Source organism: Bufo gargarizans, chromosome 10 (genome assembly GCF_014858855.1).
Source record: "Bufo gargarizans isolate SCDJY-AF-19 chromosome 10, ASM1485885v1, whole genome shotgun sequence".
In the NCBI taxonomy this organism is placed as follows: Eukaryota; Metazoa; Chordata; class Amphibia; order Anura; family Bufonidae; genus Bufo; species Bufo gargarizans.
This window is the reverse complement of record NC_058089.1, coordinates 20,249,640-20,269,712: the sequence shown is the minus strand read 5'-3', so window position 1 is coordinate 20,269,712 and position 20,073 is coordinate 20,249,640. Positions and strand designations below refer to the sequence as shown.

Below are 20,073 nucleotides of genomic sequence, written 5' to 3'. Positions count from 1 at the left end.
GCAGATAATTTGGAAACTAATCTCCCAGCGGACGAGCCGTCAGCCTGCAGAGTCTCTCTGAAATGTCATATCTGCGGCGGCTGTCAGTGCCGGGTCAGGAAGCAGATGTGTACGTGTTAACCTGTGCAGTTCTGGATGGGAAGCTCGGCACCAGACAGACTAGACTCTTCCTCGCTTTACGGCGGTGCTTTCGGAGAGTTCTTGGAAGGCACTGACTCTCCTTAGGGAGACCCAGCTGGCGTAGGAGCCAGGCGGTGTGCCCTGGGAAACAATATGCAAATTAGTTCTCCCCTAGAAGGAAGCGGTCTCTCTGGTGCCACCTGTGGGTGGCTGCAAGTTATTAGAGGCCGTGGGCTTTTTAAATGGAATTCATCCAATGATACATGGCTATAGTAGAAATAACTGAATGATCTCTATGGGCAGGTTCACATTGACGTAAGGGAATTCCGTTGTAACAGAATTTTAGGATGGAATGCAAAACGGAAGCCTTTAAAGGGGTTATCCCATCTTAGACAATGGGGCATATCGCTAGTATATGCCCCCATTGTCTGATAGGTGCGGGTCCCACCTCTGGGACCCGCACCTACAAGGAGAATGGAGCGGAGAAAGTTGAGGAGGGCGCACTGCGCATGCGCAGCTGCCCTCCATTCATTTCTATGGAGCCGCCGAAAATAGCCGAGCACTGGCTCGGCTATTTCTGTCAGCCCCATAGAAAATTAATGGGAGAGGTGGCCGCGGATGTGCAGTGCGCCCTCCTCAACTTTCTCCTTGTAGGTGTGGGACCCGCACCTATCAGACAATAGGGGCCTATCCTAGCGATATGCCCCTATTGTCTAAGATGGGATAACCCCTTTAAGAGGCTTGCTCCGTCCTAATTCATGTCTGTGGGGACACACAACAGTTCCGTTTTGTTCCGTTATACATGGCGGAAAAAATAGTCCTAGCCACAGGCATTGGTGCCTAACCCCCACCATATGAACTCTTAAAGGGCCAGTGACTTAACGTGGTGACATCATGATGGTCGCACTCATATTTCTACTGAATGAAAATGAGCACTAGAGCGAGGCACCCACCGCAGCTTTTGATCACAGGCTGGTCGCCAGCTTTCTTCCGTAAGGAGGTTCCATGATTGATTTTACTGCAAGCAAAATTTGCTCGTTTCCTTTCAAGAAGACCTTTCCCCTCTCCTGACATGTCTGTTTTAGTAACTCCTTGCATTCCTCATGTAGCAATGATTCTGGAGCATCTATTCTTAGGACTTATACGTTGTGGGGTCCCTCTATTATTCCTGTTATTAAGGCGAGTAAACAACGGAGCTGTGCCATTCCCTTGTCAAAAGCTTGTGTCCCTGCAAAGTCTGACGCTGTCAGCACTGGATGGATAGTTTCAGCCTCTGCAGGGACACGCTCCCAACTGGTGACACCCAACGGGACCTTCATGGCAAACTCCTGGCAATTCATTCAGAAGTTCTAACAGGAATAATAGATGCTGCAGAAATTTTATTTGATGTAGAATACAATGATTTCTTAAGACAGACCTATCAGGAGAGGTGATCGCTCCCCATTTAAACACTTGACCTGTTTCTGATTATTATAATAATTTTTTTATCGTACCCTCGACCTCAGACTTCTAACAGTCGGACTTTATACCGCCATGTCGTGCTCCTATTTATGAATCAATCAAGCGGAAGTTGTGTCCCATTGTCTTAACCCGTATGAGCTCCTCCTGCTACAAGTGAATGCTGTTTTGCCTAATCACTTGGTGACGTGTCCTACGTGTCTTCCATTCCCAAAAGAGTGAGGCCACGGCGTACGGCTGCTGCAGTTTGTAAATTTATATACGTGGCCTCTTAATTTTGCTGGAAAACTGCTTTTCCTTTTGCCAAACCACGTGGCCGGTGTCGCTGTCACTGTCACCCTGTGATATTTCACCCAAAGAGGGATAAGTTGAAGGCAGCGACCTGAGTATATGAGACGGAATATGCCTTAGGCTAGGTCTACACGGCGACATTTTGTCGCACCAATGTCGCGCAACAATTTTTATAATGTCAGTCTATGGTGTCGCAGATGGATTTTTCTGCGACAGTCGCAGCATGTCGCATGTTCCAGTGCGACACCATAGACTGCTATTATAAAAATTGTCACGCGACATATGTTGCAGTGTAGTTGTGTTCTGTCGCGCGACAAATGTCGTCGTGTAGACCTAGCCTTACTCCATAGGCATCGCTAGACGGCTCCAACCCCCAGGGTACATGCACACAGCTGTGTAGTCTGTGCAGATTTTCCAGGTGCCTTTCACTGCAATTCCACCCCACAATCTGCGTTACTTGCGGATTTTAATGCAGATTTAGCCCCCGATGTCTCGCCCTTTGCATTGATAATCCACGCAAACAGTTGACACCTACGTATTGCAAAATCCACACTGCAGGTCCATTTCCAAACTGTGTCCATGAGATTTTGAAGATCTCATCTGCTTACCTGGTAGTATATTAGGGCTCATGCATTGATTGCGGTCCCCAATGCACGGGCACCGTCCGTGTGGTCTGCGCTGAGCCATTCAACTTGAAAGGGTCCGCGATCTGTGCGCACCTCAAAAGATAGAGCATGTTCTATTATTTTTTTTGCATTGAGGAGGCACGGACCGAAATACCGATCAGCTGTTTGAGAAGGCAGCGGCGCTCCAGCAGCGCCGCAGCCTTCTCACTGTTTACCACAGGTCCATTGACGTCACGACTAGTATCAACTAGCGTGGGCGCGGCTAAGCTCTGTTCACTTGAATGCAGCTTAGCCGAGCGCCCACAGCTAGTTGATGCTAGTCGTGACGTCAGTGGGCCGGCGGTAAACGGTGAAGGCCGTGGCGCTGCTGGAGCGCCGCTGCCTTCTCAAACAGCTGATCGGCGGGGGTCCCGGGTGTCGGACCCCCGCCGATCAGAAGCTGATGATCTATCCAGAGGATAGATTATCAGTTAAATGAAAGTGCAGAACCCCTTTAATACATCTCTATGGAAATTAATGCCGGATCCGGCAAGTGCGGTATTGTACCGGGATTTTGGCCTAAAAAATAGTAATACCGTACTAGGGACGGAACAGAAGACATCCTGATGCCGATTGAACGGATTGCTTTCTATTCAGAATGCATTAGGACAAAATTGATTAGTTTTTTTTTTCCGGTATGGAGACCCTTCACCGGATAACACTAGTGTGAAAGCACCCTAAGCTCACAGGTAATTAGTATTGTCCTTCGGTTTCTTTCTTTTTATTTTTTTTTTTTTTTCGGTCAGTTCTGACATCTGGGCACTTGATCGCCCCTAGCTGACCATTACCTTTTCTGACTGGAGGGGCTAAAGCGGACGGGTAAGAGATGGTCGGAAGTTTCGGCTGATTAGACAGATCATGAGAGATAAAACCTGGAGAAAGGAAAAGCGGTTTCTGTACCCCTCGGCTACTTGTACTTAACGGTCGCTCTTGAGCCGTTGCAATTGGGGTCAGTAGCATAGATATCCAGTGAGGCTGCTGTAATGTACGGGGTCTGCAGCCTCTTTCCCTCCTGAATGATGATTTTTTTTTTTTTTTTTTTTTTTTTTTCTTGTTGTGCCAAGTTTGTGATTAAAGACCCCACCAATTTGTAAAACTGACGAGGCAGCAGCGTGCTGTGGAGCATGCAAACCCCTTTAGTACTGCTTAGAGATTTCTACCTCTCAGCGCATTGATGTGCGCAGCTGTTTACACTGATCAGCCCGTCTCCTGCAGCGAGTGTCCGATCTGCGAGCGCTTCTCTCTCCTTCGTTCTAGCCGTCGGTGGAGCGCGTCAAAAGTTTTATGAAAACTCAGTGACCCTTTTAAAAAGAGAATGTATCCCTAGGGGCTCATGCATTGGACCGTATGTATTTTGCGGAACGGAACAGCTGCCCCCTAATAGAACAGTCCTAGCCTTGTCCGTAATGCGGACAATAATAGGACAGGGTTCTGTTTTTTTACTTTTATTTTTTTGGCGCAACGGGCATACGGAAAAGGAATGCACTAGGAGTAACTTCTGTTTTTTTTTTTTTTTTGTGCTGACCCATTGAAATGAATGGTTCTGCCTACGGTCCGCAAGGAAAAGTTGGAAATCGGACGAGCGGCCCTGGGATCGGGGGGTTCTGTAGACCGCAGCTTTGTCTTGAAGATCGGTGGTTGTCAGATCTCGTGACATGCCAGAAGATGGGTTTAGTTGGAAGTCCCCTCTAAAATAATCAGTTCAGATAATGGAACGAGTTTAGCGATAATGAGTGTGTGTGAATTTAGGCCTCTTCCTAGATCATGTTATGTCATCGTACATCGGTCACATGGCCTAGGCGCTGTCCAGTCCCCTTCAAGTGAATGGAGCGGAGCTGCAATACCAAGCACAACCACAATCTCTTCACGGCGCTGTGAAGAGATTGACCAGAGCTCCAGTGAGCACCGCGGCCTCTTCAAACAGCTGATTGGTTGGGCTGCAGGGAATCAGACCCCCGTCGATCTGATATCGGTGACCTATCCTGAGGACAGGCCATCAATATCAAATTCCTGGATAACCCCTTTAAAGAGCGTCCTTTGTTAGAACACCGTGTTGTCTTTTCCTCTGTTATTCCCCCTAGAAATTTAGGATAAGTTGCCAACTGGGGTTGTGGCCCTACACAGTGTTGCCCTGTTCAATGAGTACCGACGCCCGTGTTCCAATGTCACGGCAGCGATGCAGTTTTTGCTATTGGTTTCCACATTTCTAATGTCTGAACACAGCCTTAGCCCTTTGTCAGCGGGAATGGTAGCACCTTACATCAGTGGCTGTTTTTGGAGGCTGCGGGGGTGTCCTGTTAGTCAGTGGCTGACCATACAGCTTCCACCAAGGCTGATGCGGCCTAGCGCTCGTGGGGGCCAACATTGATGCCGACCCTCCTCCATAGGACCTATCTATCCGATGCGCAAACCGCCTGCAGTCTTCCCCCAGCTTCCCTTTAAATACCAGCGCCCGGGCATTTTTGCCCTTTGTGAAAGCATTGACTCTCCAGCCGTAGCCGATGGTCTGACCGGCCCGCGACCTCCCCGCTTCAGTAGATGAAGCTAGAACATTAATTAGTTTACTCTCCTAAATGAAAGGGCAGCGGCAAACGAGTCTCTCTCCATTAACCGTCCCCATATTGAGCGTCCAGCTTTTTGTCTGGCTCGAAGCCGCTGCAAATGAGTTTTCCCTAATGAGCCATCAGCCTCATGGGGACAGTTCTGCGTCTGTGGAGTGTGAAGGCGGCCTAATAGGACCTGCATTAGGAAGTCTCGTCTGCTGACATCGCCCCCTTCCTCTCCATTAACCAGCTCCTGGAGTGTGCAGGCCCCGGGGCCCCGTCTTGAAAGGCTGCATGGTACATGTTCCACTGACCCCACCGTCTCCCCGTCTCTTCCCTTTCAGAATTTTCAGGGCATGAAACTCCTGAGTAAGCGGCGGCGCAGTGTTTTTTGTTTTTTTTTTGTTTAGTTTTTTTATTTTGGCTTTTAGACTTGACTTCTGCAGACCCTTTTTGTCTCTTGCATCCCTTTTGACCGCTTTGGTCAGCTAACGAAATAAGACTCTTTGTATGTGACGTCAGATTGGGCCCTAATGACCGTTTACCATCAGAAATCCTCTGAGGATTCGCGGCGGGGGGTGCCCCAGATTCGCTCAAGGATTTTCTGCATGGATTTCCAGCTTCATGTCGATTATTTCGACCTGAAACGCCAAGGATGACAATGCAGCTAATCCTTTGCTTTTCCGTTGCGAGAAATCCGTACAGAATTTTTACGATGCCTAGCTTCGTGGTCGTGGAAACCACTTCTCCATGTATCGGGCGTGAATTGAGGTGCGGAACCTGTGTCAAAATCCCACGAGTGTGGACAATCCCCTCAGGGTGACTTTGCTCTGTGTTTTATTTATTTATTTTCTTTGCCGTGGATTCTACACCTAAAAACCACATGGAGAAACCTTGCAGAATATCTCCCATGGATTTCAGTAGGAAAACCACAAGGTAATTTACACAACGTGTTTTTTTTGGTTTTTTTTTCTCCGCTCAAAGTGATGAGTGGTTTGTTTTTTATGCAGATTCCACATCCAAATTTTCCATTAAAATGGATTGACTCCAAACTACTAGGATATGCCCCCAATGTCTGATAGGTGTGAGTCCCACCTCTGGGGCCCGGACGCACCTGTCGTTAGAACGGAGCCGACAAGGTGCACTAGGGCGCACTGCTGTGAGTGGCGAAATAGCTGAGCAACACACTTCGGAAGTCCCATTGAAATAAATGAGAAGCACACTGCGCAAGCGCGACCACTGCTCCGTTAATGTCTGATGCTTTAGGAAATAGCCTTTTCTGCAGTCTCATTGAAATGAATGGAGGGCGGCCACTAATCCGCAGTGCGCCCTCCGGCACTTTGTGGGGCTCCGTTCTAAGGATAGTTGCGGGCACCAGAGCTAGGACTCGCACCTATCGGACATTGGGGGCATAGCGATATGGCTCCAATGTCCATGATGGGAATACCCCTTTAAGTTATCCCCTATCCACAGGACAGAGGATAACCATTAGATTGTGGAGGTCCTACTGCTGGGACCCCCAGTGATCACGAGTACAGGGGCCCCGCAACCCCTGCAGTCACCCTGAAATGAACGGTCAGACATGTGTTTACAGCCGTTCCATACATTTCTATGGGAGTTCCGGAGATGGGGAAGTGTTGTACTCTATCTCCAGTACATCCATAAAAATGAATGCAGCGCCCATGCGTATGTGCTACCGGCTGCTCTGTTCATTTCAATGGGACTGCAGGGGGTAAAGGGACCCCCAGTCTCGTGATCAGTTTGTGTCCCAGTGGTAGGACCCCCGCAGGTCTAATAGTTATCCCCTGATCCTGTGGATGGAGGATAACTTACCGGAATACCCCTTTAATTCATTTCTGCTCCTAGATACTTTATCACAAGCACAGCATCCAATCTGGAGAGTCTCATGCAGATAACCTGTTATATATGTTATCGGAATGTCTGAGAAAAGTATCAGAAGAGCAGTCTCGTTTGGCTCTAATGGGCTCACCTACAGGTACACTCCTGATTGTATGGAGCGGATGGCAGGATGTAGCCTGCCATAGTATTGCCTGCAGTCTCCTTATGAAACATCTCGGTGTGTTTCAGATCTGATGATACATCCCCGACCAATGATAAATCCAAAAATTGTATCTCTGCAGGATGGAACGTAAAATAAAAGCGCAAATTTACAGAATTATTATAAAAATTGAACTGCATTGCCACATCGGCGACCCAAATCAAGAGGACGTCGTGGATGTAGCGGCCAAACCACGCAATGCACTGCAGAAATGTTTTTGATTCAGAAAAATGTGCTTATATTCCCAATATGCCATATATAATGGCGATCGAAGGGGAGAATTTAGCTTCGATGGACGCACCAGTGACCTGAAGGAGAAACGTATCCTACATGAAAATATCATGGGAGTCATTTATTATTAGATATATGCCGAATTTTGGCATATATCTGTTACAGATTCGGCCGCAAAGGGGATTTGCAGCCAAATCTGCAACTTTTCCCTGTTCACGCCAGTCAAAAAAAAAAAAAGGGGGCATGGAAGTGGGTGGGTCAGCAGGTCCAATTTTTTCTTTGCCTGTTTTAGGGATAGAAAATTATCTAGCATAGATTTAGTCCAGCGGTGGATGCGCCAAAGTTATGTAGAGGCAGGAGCATCAAGCGCCTGCGCAAGGGGTATCAAGACCGGCGTCTAAAATGCCGGTCTTAATAAGTGACCCCGATATGTTTCAACATATAATAAATGACTGAATATCAAGTATCCCTTCACATCAGCGGCGTACAGAGTGTAAATGTTTAAAACCCATTTCAAAGCCTGAATTGCTTGGTCGTGCGGGATCGCCGTGTATAAGGAATGAACGTCCGCTGTCATCCAAGCATAATTGGGTTGCCATTTGATCTTATCGAACTGGAACCGCACATGTTTTGTGTCTTGTACATAACTAGGTAACGGGCCTTACAGAGGTCGTAAAAGGCTATCGGCCACCATCCCAGCCTTTCATTGAGAGAACCAATTTCAGCCGCAATGGGGCAGAAGCGAGGTGGAGGTGGGAGGCTTGTGAATGGAAAATAGCAATAATAGTGTGGTCAATCACCAAAAATTCTGCCTGTTTGAGAGAACGGACGCCCAAATTAACACCTTGAACCACAGAATGTACCGTGGTTTTTTTTTCGGACTATAAGATGCACCAAGGATTTAAGGAAAATAAGAAAATATGTATAATTTCATCAGACCCCCCAACCTCAATCAGCCTCAGATCAGACCCCCATCCACCCTCAGATCAAACCTTAAAAAATGACCTTACCTCTCTTGGTGCAGAAGGCGCTGCCACTCTGCAGATCCGGCACTCGCCTCTCCACGGTCTTCTTCCGGCCCACGCTGCACTGTTACCTGACGTTTCACAGTGTCAGTTGATAGTGTGCACCTACGTGCGTTACGTCCTGATGCTGTACGCAATCCCGACACGGTGCAGAGCGAGGCCCGGAAGTAGACAGGGGAGCGGTAAGTAGAGCCAGCGCAGTGATTCACTCACCACTCCCCGCGCCTCCCACATGCTAATAACCATTCAGACTATAAGACGCACTGACATTTCCCCCCCTCGCTTATGGGGAGAAAAGTGAGTCTTATAGTCCAAAAAATATGGTAATTCCTCTAAAAAAAACGGTGAGATCATGGGCAAGATCAATATACACGTCTGTATCAGATAGCATAACCACATTCTGCTGTGCATTTATGTCTTTCATTGCCAACCTGAAAACATTCCGGGAGCTCGAGTGCAACCGCGTCACTTACCTCGTTTGTTTCACACTATTTGTATAGTTGCTAAGAGATGTTTGGTTGCAGCCTCCCTGCCATTAGTGTTTTTTTGAACAACTAAAGTGTCTTCTAAATTTGAAATGGCTGGATACGGAATAATGTAAAGAGAAACGGACTGTGGTCCTTTTTTATTTTATTTTCCAAAAATTGGCATTTAACCCTTTCAGCTCCAGAGGATTTTCATTTTTGCGTTTTCGTTTTTCACTCCCTGCCTTTCCGGAACCATAATTTATTTTTATTTTTTTCATTCACATAGCCGTTTAAGGGCTTGTTTTTTTGCTAGACAAGTTGCCCTTTCCATTTCCACCATTTAATATTGCATAGGATGTAGTGGGGAGCTGGAAAAAAACTAAATGGGGGGAACGCAATTCCACAAGTTATATGGGTTTTGTTTTTACAGCATTCCCTGTACGGTAAAAATTACCTGTTCCCTTCATTCTCCAGATCAGTACGATTACCACATATGTATAGTTTTCTTGCGTTTTTAATACTGGAAAAAAAAAAAATTACGAAAAAAAAAAAATATATATATATATATATATATATATATATATATATATAAAAAAATTTCCTCACCACATTCTTTTAACTATTTTGTACTTACGTTTCCGAAGCTATGTGAAGACTCCTATCTTTTTTTCGGGCTGATCTGTACTTTTCATTGAGTGGGTGTATGACTTTTTGATCACTTATTTTTTTATTTTTTTTATAAAAATTTTTTTGTGGGAGGTGAAGCGACCAAAAAATTGCAAATCAGCCATTTTGACATTTTTTTCTTTCCGTTTCACAGTTTGCCGTATGGGACAAATATTTTAATATAGGGGTTTTATTAATTTGGCTTAAAGTGCATCTGTCAGCAGATTTGTACCTATGACACCGGCTGACCTGTTACATGTGCACTTGGCAGCTGAAGGCATCTGTGTTGGTCCCATGTTCATATGTGCCCGCGTTGCTGAGAAAAATAAAGTTTTAATGTATGCAAATGAGCCTCTAGATGCAACGGGGTGTTGCCATTACACCTAGAGGCTCTGCTCTCTCTGCAACTGCCAAGCCCACTGCACTTTGACAGGACCAGGTAGTATAAACATCATCAACCCTGGCCCTGTCAATCCATAGTGCAGGGAGCACGGCAGTTGCAGAGGGAGCTGAGCCTCTAGGTGCAACAGCAGCACCCCAGTTGCTCCTAGAGGCTCATTTGCATATATTAAAACATCATTTTTCTCAGCAATGCAGGCACATATGAACATGGGACCAACACAGATGCCTTCAGCTGCCAAGTGCACATGTAACAGGTCAGACAGTGTCATAGGTACGAAACTGCTGACAGATGCACTTTTAAAGGGAAAAATCTGAAGGCTGGCTGTACAATGCATAGATGTCTTTGGTCCTCCACAAGAAGTGCCGCAAAGAAGGCAAGATTTTTCTTTCAGTGGGAAAACCTGAAAGAATTTTGTGTACTTGTACGTGTTGCAATCAGTATTTTGCTGCGTGACGAACTGTCACGATTTTCATTTTGTTTTCAAAGGTGCTGTGATCGGAGATGGGCAGTCCGCTGTGGCCAGTAATATTGCAAACACGACCTACAGATTGCAGTGGTGGGACTTTACCAAATATGACTTGCCGGAGATCAGTAATGGTATGTGATCCCCATGGGATTGTCCTGCTACCTTCCATGTTGCCGGTTTTGCCCCAATCTCTCATGGCTCCCCCCGTTTATGTCTCTGCAGCTACTGCTAACGTGCTGGTTCAGAACTGCAAGATCTACAATGACGCCAGTTGTGACATCTCTTCTGACGGGCAGCTCCTTGCCGCCTTTATACCGAGCAGCCAGCGAGGTTTCCCGGACGAGGGCATTTTGGCGGTCTATTCCTTGGCCCCACACAACCTAGGAGAGATCCTGTTCACCAAGCGTTTTGGTATGTTGGGGTCCCCCATTGATCCTGCCTGTGAAATGACCTTGGACTTCTGATCCTCACACTGGCCTTTCTTCTTTATGCAGGTCCCAACGCCATCTCTGTGAGTTTGTCCCCGATGGGCCGATACGTCATGGTGGGCCTGGCCTCCCGCAGGATCCTGCTGCATCCTACCACAGAGCACATGGTGGCTCAAGTCTTCCGACTCCAGAAACCCCACGGAGGGGAGACTTCTATGAGAGTGAGTTTATATCCTCAGTGCCCAACACTGGGGTAGGGTGACATGAAGCGGGGATTGTCTGTAAGCTGGTACACCCACCGCTCATTACCTGAGTCAGTCTAATTTACCTGGAGTTCTTCTTGACAGAGAAATCCAGACGCTTTAAATCAATGTCACCACAATGTGTGCACCAAAGGTATTTGCTTTATTCTTTTTTTTAAGGTTTGTTGTCACTTTAAAGGGGTTGTCCGAAATTTCAGAAAAAAGGTGCAGAAAAAATGCAGTGCTCACCAATCACCTGTTGCTGCTGCTGCTCCGATGCTTTCCAGTCTCTCGCTGGTTTCTGCTTCCTGGTCCCTTTGCACATGCAGAAAATGCTCCTTTACCCAATCACTGGCCTCAGTGGTGACCCGCCTCAGCCTGTGATTGGCTGCGCAGGAATTGCCTGTGTATCCAGAGATGCAAGGGAGCAGAGGCTAATGGGGGATCGGGAACTAAGAGCATCAGTGGCAGAGGATCGGTGAATATTGCTTTTTTTTTACCCATTCTGTCCTTTTTTTTTTTTTTACCAGATTTTTTTTTTTTTTTTTTTACCAGATTTATTTATTTTTATCTGCCATGCAATCCCTTTAATGCTGTAATCACACCTGCAGCTTAGAAGCTTTTTTTTTTTTTTTTAACCAAAACCAGTAGCGGATCCAGCAGGAAGGAAAAGTAGAAGTCCCTCCTTTTTATATTTCTCTTCCTTTTTAAACGGGTTGTGTCACCCACCTCTGAGACCCGCACTTATTTCTAGAGTGGTGCCTCCATTCACTTCTATGGGACTTCCGAAAATAGGAGTGTGGCTGCGCACTTTAGGGGCCCCTTTCTAGAGATAAGTGTGGATCCCTACTCCCATTATCCAATCGGTACTGTGCTGTGCCATCCCGTGTAGGGGCCCACCCCTTTGACAGAGGAAATAGCACCCACCACCCCCTTGTTATTGATACGTTTCCAGGAGAGATAACAGAGGAACTGAACCGTACAAAGCCTTTGCAAAAGTATTTAGTGTGCAGCCCTAGGATTTACCACGTCACGAGGTAGGTACTTCAGAGCATCTTGAAGGGGCTGCGGCCGACCCATCCACGGGAAGCAAAATGGAGGAGTTTACGTGGCTTACTCATACCCAACTACGGCTGCATGCTCTCCTGCACAGGTGCTGGACTGTAGCCGAATGTCTGCACAGAAGAGGATGCAGCCGCCGATCACCCCGATTCCAATCTAGTAACCCGCCTTCCTTTCTTCCCACCAGAGTGTGCACATTGCCCTAAAAGCCCATTAGTTTGTGCACAGCCGCTGCTCGTAGACCTCCACTGTGACGGCAGTGCCGGAACAAAAATTGGCGTGCAGGGCAGCCAGCGTGGAAGCTTAGCATGCGGGGGCTGATTTGTGTTTGTATCAGAATCTGAGCACGTGCCAAGAATATGTCGGCTGCAGCCTCCCTCGCTTTGCTATATTGAGACAGACTGAATCCATTTCCTTGTTTTGACTCCTCCCCCACCGCCAAGCCTGAGCCCCCCCCCCCCCGTCCTCGCAGAAGGAGGGTGCTGAAGTCCTGACACCCCCGCCATGCTGCAGAAGGGGGCAGTGATCTCCCAAAGTATTTTGTGAACGGTCTCCTTGTAAACCCTCTCCTGCAGGAGACATCTGTAATCCTCGTTTTACAGCCCCCGCAAATAACGTACCGTTCTACTAAACAAGATGGCGTTTTGCATCTACCCAGTGTGTTTCCGTTGAGAATTATTGCTTATGGGAGTTATGAGGGAATCTGGAGAGAGAGCTGTTGGCCGAACGATCGTTCGACAGCTCTTGAACTTGTTAATGGGGTGTACCCCTACCTGGTCCGACACTGTCCGTTCAGACTGTGTCCAATGACAACAGGGATAATAACAACCAGATATCAGTTTATTCATTCATTTCCAGGAGGAATAATTGAGGAGTTATACCATGCACCAGGATTGTTATTTCAATGGGAATGTCATTACTACTAAAACAGACATGTCCGTAGAGGCGAGAGGTCCCCTCTTTAATTCACTTTCCGCTTTATGGTAAGAGGATATTGTGTGATCAGGCGACGGGAAGTTCCACCTAAAATCGTTGATATTGCGTGAGGTGGGAACACAGTTGAGGGACATTGATTTTAGCGGTGCCGTGCGGCAGAACCTATAGGTTCTATACCGTATTGGTGTCGAATTCAGCACCCACCGCCCCAACCTGTCACCTGACATGTCAGATAATTTAAAGGGGTCTTCCTAGCTTGTAAATTATCGCTAGGATCTGCCAATCCTCTATGATCAGCAGCGGTGATCCGACTGCTTGGACCCCACTAATCTTGAGAATGAAGGGGCCGCAGGACTGACGTGGTGCTGCCTCCCCAGCTACATTTTCCATACACGGCATCGCTCCTGGTCGTACTGGAAACAGCTGCCTGCCACATTCATGTGAATGGGATCCACACAGCAGGGGGCCAGGGGAAAAACAGCAAAGGGGCCACAGTGCTGCCCCCCCCACCACTGCAGGTCGACCACGAAGCTATGACATATCCTAGCAATATCGCAGTCCCTTATTAGATGAAATACTGCTAATAATTGGATGGAAATGTCTTTGTTTGATACAATCGATTGGCATCCTCATCTGTGCACCAATTGGCATCCATTGATGATTCTCTGGTCATTGAAAGACAAGACAGCGTTTTGAGACTTGTCGGGCAGGTCGCGGTGAACGGGCTCCTCATTATCTGACTTGCGTCTAGACAAGCTGCAATGAGCAGATGCACTTCTACCATTTTAATTGTGTTTTGCTGCTTTCGTTGTCTGTATTGATATTTGGTAACGTCTGTCGGGTTGTCCTATTAGTGACGCCCCCGCCAACGGATAACATCAACCTTTTGTAGGTAATGCACTAAAATGAGACAATATATAATTATGGGCGTTATACATGAATTATGCACGTACCGCCGCTGTGGCCTGACGGCCAGCCTTTTTAGGATGTCCTTCCTGATAGGATATGTGACGTATTGCGGTTGCATATACTGATGCCGCGCAGAAGGACCGGGCTCATATATGGCGTCATTATCCGATAGCTAGGGGATCAGACCACTCGCCAAGCAAACTGGCCACTACTCGTGTGTAATTGTGTTGTACACTTTGACAGGGCCAGGCAGTGTAAACGTCATCACACCTGCAGAGAGAGCAGAGCCTCTAGGTGTAATGGTAACGCCCCCGTTGCTCTTAGAGGCTCATTTGCATATAATAAAACATCATTTTTCTCAGCAGTGCGGGCACATATGAACATGGGACCAACACAGATGCCTTCAGCTGCCAAGCGCACATGTAACAGGTCAGCCAGTGTCATAGGGACAAATCTGCTGACAAATGCCCTTTTAAAGGGGTTGTCCACATTCAAGCGGAAGCCGGACAACTCTGGGGAATATATGATTCCTTACCTAGCAGATCCTGCGCCTCTTCTCCGGTTCTCCTGGCAAGGCTTTGCTTTCCCAGTTGCAGCAATGACGTTATGTTGACAACACAAGCCCTCTGCAGCCAGTGCCTGGCCTCAGTGGTGCACTAAAGAGGCCAGTTGTTGGCTGCAGCGGACCTCCGCCAGGAAAACAGAGGCAGATCCCTTTTTGTCGTGTGGTTTCTTCTTGAAACCAGACAACCCCTTTTAATGTGAGGCTTCCAATGTGTGGTGAACCACCCATAATCCGCCCCATGTGGGTCCATGTCTCATGTGCTACCCCTTCCTCTGAAATTTTCATAGTTGCATATATCGATCGCCCATAAGATTTTGTTGTGTTGGAAGCAGAAGGATCTCGGTGACTCTGTCAAGGACCAAATTGTGACGTCTAGATGACTGGATCAGAGCATCGTCGTAATGGCGGGTCCTGGGGAGGGGGTCACAGGATGCAGTGGTTTGTACCTACCATACTCTGTCTGAGGGAGAAGTCCATGGTTCATTGATGCTAATGGGGAGTAATGGCTAGCCTGTCTGGTCCCATCACACAAATGGCTGAGCTCGTTCCTACTGGCTATGATGAAGAGGTGTCAAACACACAAGGCATCGCAGCTTGGTGTCTGACCAGTTTGAGTCCCATACTGAAAACACCTCTAGTGGCCGCGTGAGCTGGACCATGGAGCAATGGCAGAAGGCGCCCGGCCTCGTCTGATGAATCACATATTCTCTTACACCACATGGGTGGCCGGGTGCGTCACTTACCTGGGGAGGAGATGACACCAGGATGCACTGTGGGATGGAGAACAGCCGGTGGAAGAGTCAGTGTGATGGTCTGATGGGAAACCTTGGGTCCTGACATCATGTGGATGGGACGCCTACCCCTTACCTAAACCCCCTCCTTCACGACACCGGTATTTTCTAATGGCAGTGGCCTCTTTCAGCAGGATAATACCCATGCCACACAGCCAAAAATGTTCAGGGATGGTTTGAGGAACATGATGGAGAGATCAGGGTGTTGACTTGGCCTCCAAATTCCCCAGATCTCAATACGATGAGCATTTGTGGGATGTGTCGGGAAAACCAGTCCGATCCATGGAGACTCCACTGCAAAACGTACAAAACCTAAAGGATCTGCTGGTAATGTCTTCTTGGTGGCAGATATCACTGGACACCTTCAGAGGTCTTGAGGAGGCCATGCCACAATGGGTCTGGGCTGTTTTGTTGACACGTAAGTAAGCAGATGGTCTTAATGTAATGACTGTTGGGGGGGAGGGGGGGGGGTTATTCAGTATGTAAAATGCATGGATAACCCACACTTACACCCCCATAGTTTTTGTGATGTGGGCTCTGTTTGGTTCTGCATTGCTTTTTCTGCCTTTTTGATGTGGTCCCAGCATCCTCCTTCGACAGACTTCATCCAGGATTTATTTGCATATTGGCATTTAGCCCTGAATTATCACAATTACTAAATCCTCATTAAATCCTCCAGCTCTCGTCGTCTTCTGCTCCCGTCCAGTTTTCCGCTGAACATTGCAGATTATTTTCTGTGCATTGTGCATGGCGGGCCGTGACGGGAGCTGATCAGACAAATATGACCATATCTGTGGACCTGGGCGGCAGGACGATGGGTAGGATTATTGTCTGTACAAAGTATCCCCCCCACTGATAATCTGTCGCAGGTCAGATCTGGGACCATAAGGCAAACACCTGGGAGAGATTCTTCACAGAACGGGAAATCCCACATCCAATATTCCAAAAAGTTCTGGATTTTCTTCTTGCGTCCGGCCATCTTGTCTTAACTGCAGTTAACAGCAGAGAGATGCTTTACGGCAGCTGTATGTACCATAGGACCACATTTATTAAAACGCCGGTCTTACTAGCCCCTGTGGATCCGCTGGAGTTATGAAGAGGTGCAGGCCTCCCCTAAAAATAATGAATGATACGGGACTGCTGGCCCTTCCCCGTCCACTTTTTTAGACCTGACGTGAACGCGGCGAAGTCAGTTAGCTTCGCAACTAACCATTGCACCGCCATCTGCGCCTGAAATACTCCTAAATTAGGTGTATTTCAGATTAATAAATGACCCCCTTAGTTTGGAGATGAGCTTTTCTGGGAGAGTGTTGTGGGCATGTGACTCGTGCAGAGGCCAGGAGGGAGCTGATAAGCAGTGGCATCACCTATTGTGAATGGTGGATCCTGTCTTATCTATATAAAGGTGTTACCTGTCATTGTAATCCTGCTTGTGAGAATAGGCCGTCAATATCCGTTCTGACACCCCACACTCCTGACTATCAGCTTTATCAGAGTAGCTCCAGTGCTGGAAGTTGGCGCTGGAACTACTTAGCTCCATTGTTCAGTGGAAGGCATTATACATAGCTCCGTCCATTGTACGTATGACGGAGCTGGAGCTACAAGGTAACAGACTAGAAGTTGTGAATGAATTGCTAGCAGTCTGCAGTAAGGGTACAGAGGGGTGGTGACAAGTTGGGGGGGTGTCCCTGCACAGACTGACAATGGCAGCACTGATTGGATAGAGTGAGTCTGTGCAGGGACACGCCCCCAACTGGTTACCACCCCTCTGTACCCTTACTGCAGACTGCTAGCAATTCATTCATAACTTCTAGTAGAAATAATAGAGGAATGGCACAACACAGAGTCATAAGAACAGGTGATCCAGAATTGTTATTACATGGGGAATGCATGAAGCTAATAAAACGGGCATGTCAGGAGAGGGGACGGGTCCTATTTAAGCATCTGTTCAGCCAGTCGTGGTCGGCAGGAATAATAGAAGGGCTTTTCGACTTCCTGTTTTTGGAAGTATGCTAACTGTCAGCAGTAGAGGGAATTTTAGGTGCTGTTTGGGTAGTCGCCTAGAATAGCTATGGGCGCTGCAGGGCACAGATAGAAGATTGGGCTGGAATTGAGGGGATGCTGCAGGCCAGGAGCACGCCTGGGCTAGCAGCGTCTCAGAAGAAGAGTAGCTGCAGGCAGATTGTGTGCGTGTTGTGGGGCGGAGAGAACGCAGAGACGGATTAATTGCACAGGCCGTCACCGCTGATTATCTCTTCTCAAGATCCGATTTTGTTAATTTTCTGTAAAACAATGTCATGCGATTTTAAAAGCTGCTTCCCCGGTAACGATGACACATGCGACCTCGGCAGTAGGGGTGTGCGAGCGAGCCGTCATTGGTAACACGAGTCTGAGTGGTCTCTGGGGAGCTCATCTACACGAGAAGCATGCAGGTTACACGCCAGAGGTCTGCAGCTTGTAATGACAGAAAGGGGAAATTATCCACATGGAACTGGAGCTTAGGGAACGGACCTCTCGGCGTCGCCTGTATATGATGGGGAGGGGGAGGGGGGGCCCGGTTACTTGCAGTATCCCGCTTACTCCGAAGTGCTTGCAATGTATAGGGTGGCTATCTGCGCCATGATGCTGTGCCGGATATGTCTTACGGCATATGTGATCCATAATAGGTTCCCATGATTCTGACAGCTAAAATAGCGATCCGTTTCCTGCTTTTCTTTTCGCCAAATGTGACAAACTGCCCCCAGCGACAACATAGTCTGAAGCAGGTTATATTTTTCAACTTTTAACGAGGACCCATCACTTCTCCTGACATTTCTGCTATAGTTTAAAAAATAAAAAATTCTGGGGTATTTATTTATTTTAATAACTGTGTTGTGCGGTTGCTCTGTCACTCCTCCTAAAAATTGATGAATAAATTGAAAACTTGGTGTTACCATTCCTTGTCGGGGTACGGCCATACTGCTCCCACTCACTGCAACCAATGGCCACCGTGGGTATGTTCGGTTCGGTTTTGTGCGGTCGATCCACATCGTGTGACCATACCCTCAGCATAGGACAGTTTGTCACCCACTGGTAACTTCCACCACTTCCCCCGAAACCTTTCTTTCCTTTGATCGTATTTAGGCTACATGCACACGACCGTATGTGTTTTGCGGTCTGCAAATTGCGGATTCGCAAAAAAAAGAAAAAAAGATGACATCCGTATGCCATCCATTTTTTTTGTATTGTAACAATGCCTAAAACGGACATGTTCGTGTTTTTTTTTTTTTTTGGTTTTTGTTTTTTTGCGGGGCTACGGAACAGACATACTGATGCGGACAGCACACGGTGTGTTGTCTGCCTTTTTTGCGGACCCATTGAATTGGCTGGGTCCGCATCCTATCCGCAAAAAAACCTGAACAGACACTGAAACGAACCTTCGTGTACATGTAGCCTTGTAGTTGTCATATTTTAGCTAATAAATCAATCTTCTCTCTATGTCCCTGGAGCTCAGCCGTGTCCCCCTTGCTCCTCCGTGCCGTCCTGCGTCTGGTTGTAAGACAGTTGTTTGCAGCAGGCGCCTCCCAAGGTGAAACTGGAAGAGAACTAGAAAAGGTTAAATGGGTTCTCTGCGTTCAGGGCTGAGCCCAGATATAAGCTGTTCTTTATTCTGTTACTGTATATGATTGGAGCATTTCCTTGTGCGCAAGGTCTGTTGGTTTACTGCCGGTGACGTACCGGGCTTCACAACACTATGCTAGGCGGAGACTTCTGCCTAGCAGTGAGCCCAGTGACGTCACTGGCACCAATGGGCGGTGTATAGCGCTGCAGGAGGCTGTTTTGGAGGCGCGCACTATGCTACTTTGCCTCTAAAACAGCCACCGGTAGCGCTATAGACCACCCATATGTACCAGTGACGTCACCGGGCTCACTGCTAGGCAGAAGTCTCCGCCTTACATAGTGAAGTGAAGCCCGGTACGTCACCGGCAGTAAACCAACAGACCTTGCGCACAAGGAGGAGCATCGGAGTAAGGAAATGGTTCAATCTTATATAGTAAAAAAAAATATAAAGAACAGCTTACATCCGGGTTCAGGCCTGAGCCCAGAGAACTCCTTTAACCCTGTTCTCTGCAGAATTTCCTGTTTGTTTCAGAATATGCAGAAAATGCTGCATCGTTATAGGTCTTGTTTCATGTCCATTTAAAGAGGAGCTGATATCTGTTTAGTAACTGCTTTCATTCCCCATGTAATAACAATTCTAGAGCATCTATTCTTATGACTCTATTGTGCCATCCCTCTAATATTCCTGTTAGAATTTATTAATTATTTGTAATAAAAGTCCAGATGGGTGTTACCAGTTGGGGTTAGTGCTTCCAGTGTCAGACACCCCCCAACTGGTAACACCCATCTGGACCGTCATTGCAAAGCTCTAGGAATTCATTCTTAACTTCTAGCAGGAATAATAAGGGAATGGCACAGCATAATGTCATACAAATAGATGCTCCAGAAATGTTATTACATGGGGAGTGCAAGTAGTTACTAAAACAGACACATAAAGAGGAGCTGTCCCCTCTCCTGACATATTTCATTAATTGGGCAGGTCCTTCTCTGGGCCCGGGAGGTGCTGGTGGGTTTGTTGTGATATTGGATTTGCGCAGGAGTAACGCTGTCACTTGGTTTTAAGCCGTTTATTGACGTACTGTGATAGTAAGGCACATACTATGGATCCTGTTGCCGCTATTAATTCATCTCTGTGATGCCTTAATG

The 20,073-nt window shown here is 47.3% G+C and overlaps 1 protein-coding gene across 3 annotated transcripts in view; it reads left to right on the top strand.

Moving 5' to 3' along the window:
* AMBRA1 (autophagy and beclin 1 regulator 1) overlaps nt 1-20,073 on the top strand; it is a 97,702-nt gene that overhangs the window by 57,792 nt on the left and 19,837 nt on the right. For all 3 annotated transcript variants that reach the window (XM_044269996.1, XM_044269995.1, XM_044269997.1), the window contains exons 12-14: nt 10,415-10,525; nt 10,617-10,805; nt 10,889-11,043. In XM_044269996.1, coding sequence (XP_044125931.1) covers nt 10,415-10,525; nt 10,617-10,805; nt 10,889-11,043 — 455 coding nt within the window. The remainder of the gene's footprint in view (nt 1-10,414; nt 10,526-10,616; nt 10,806-10,888; nt 11,044-20,073) is intronic.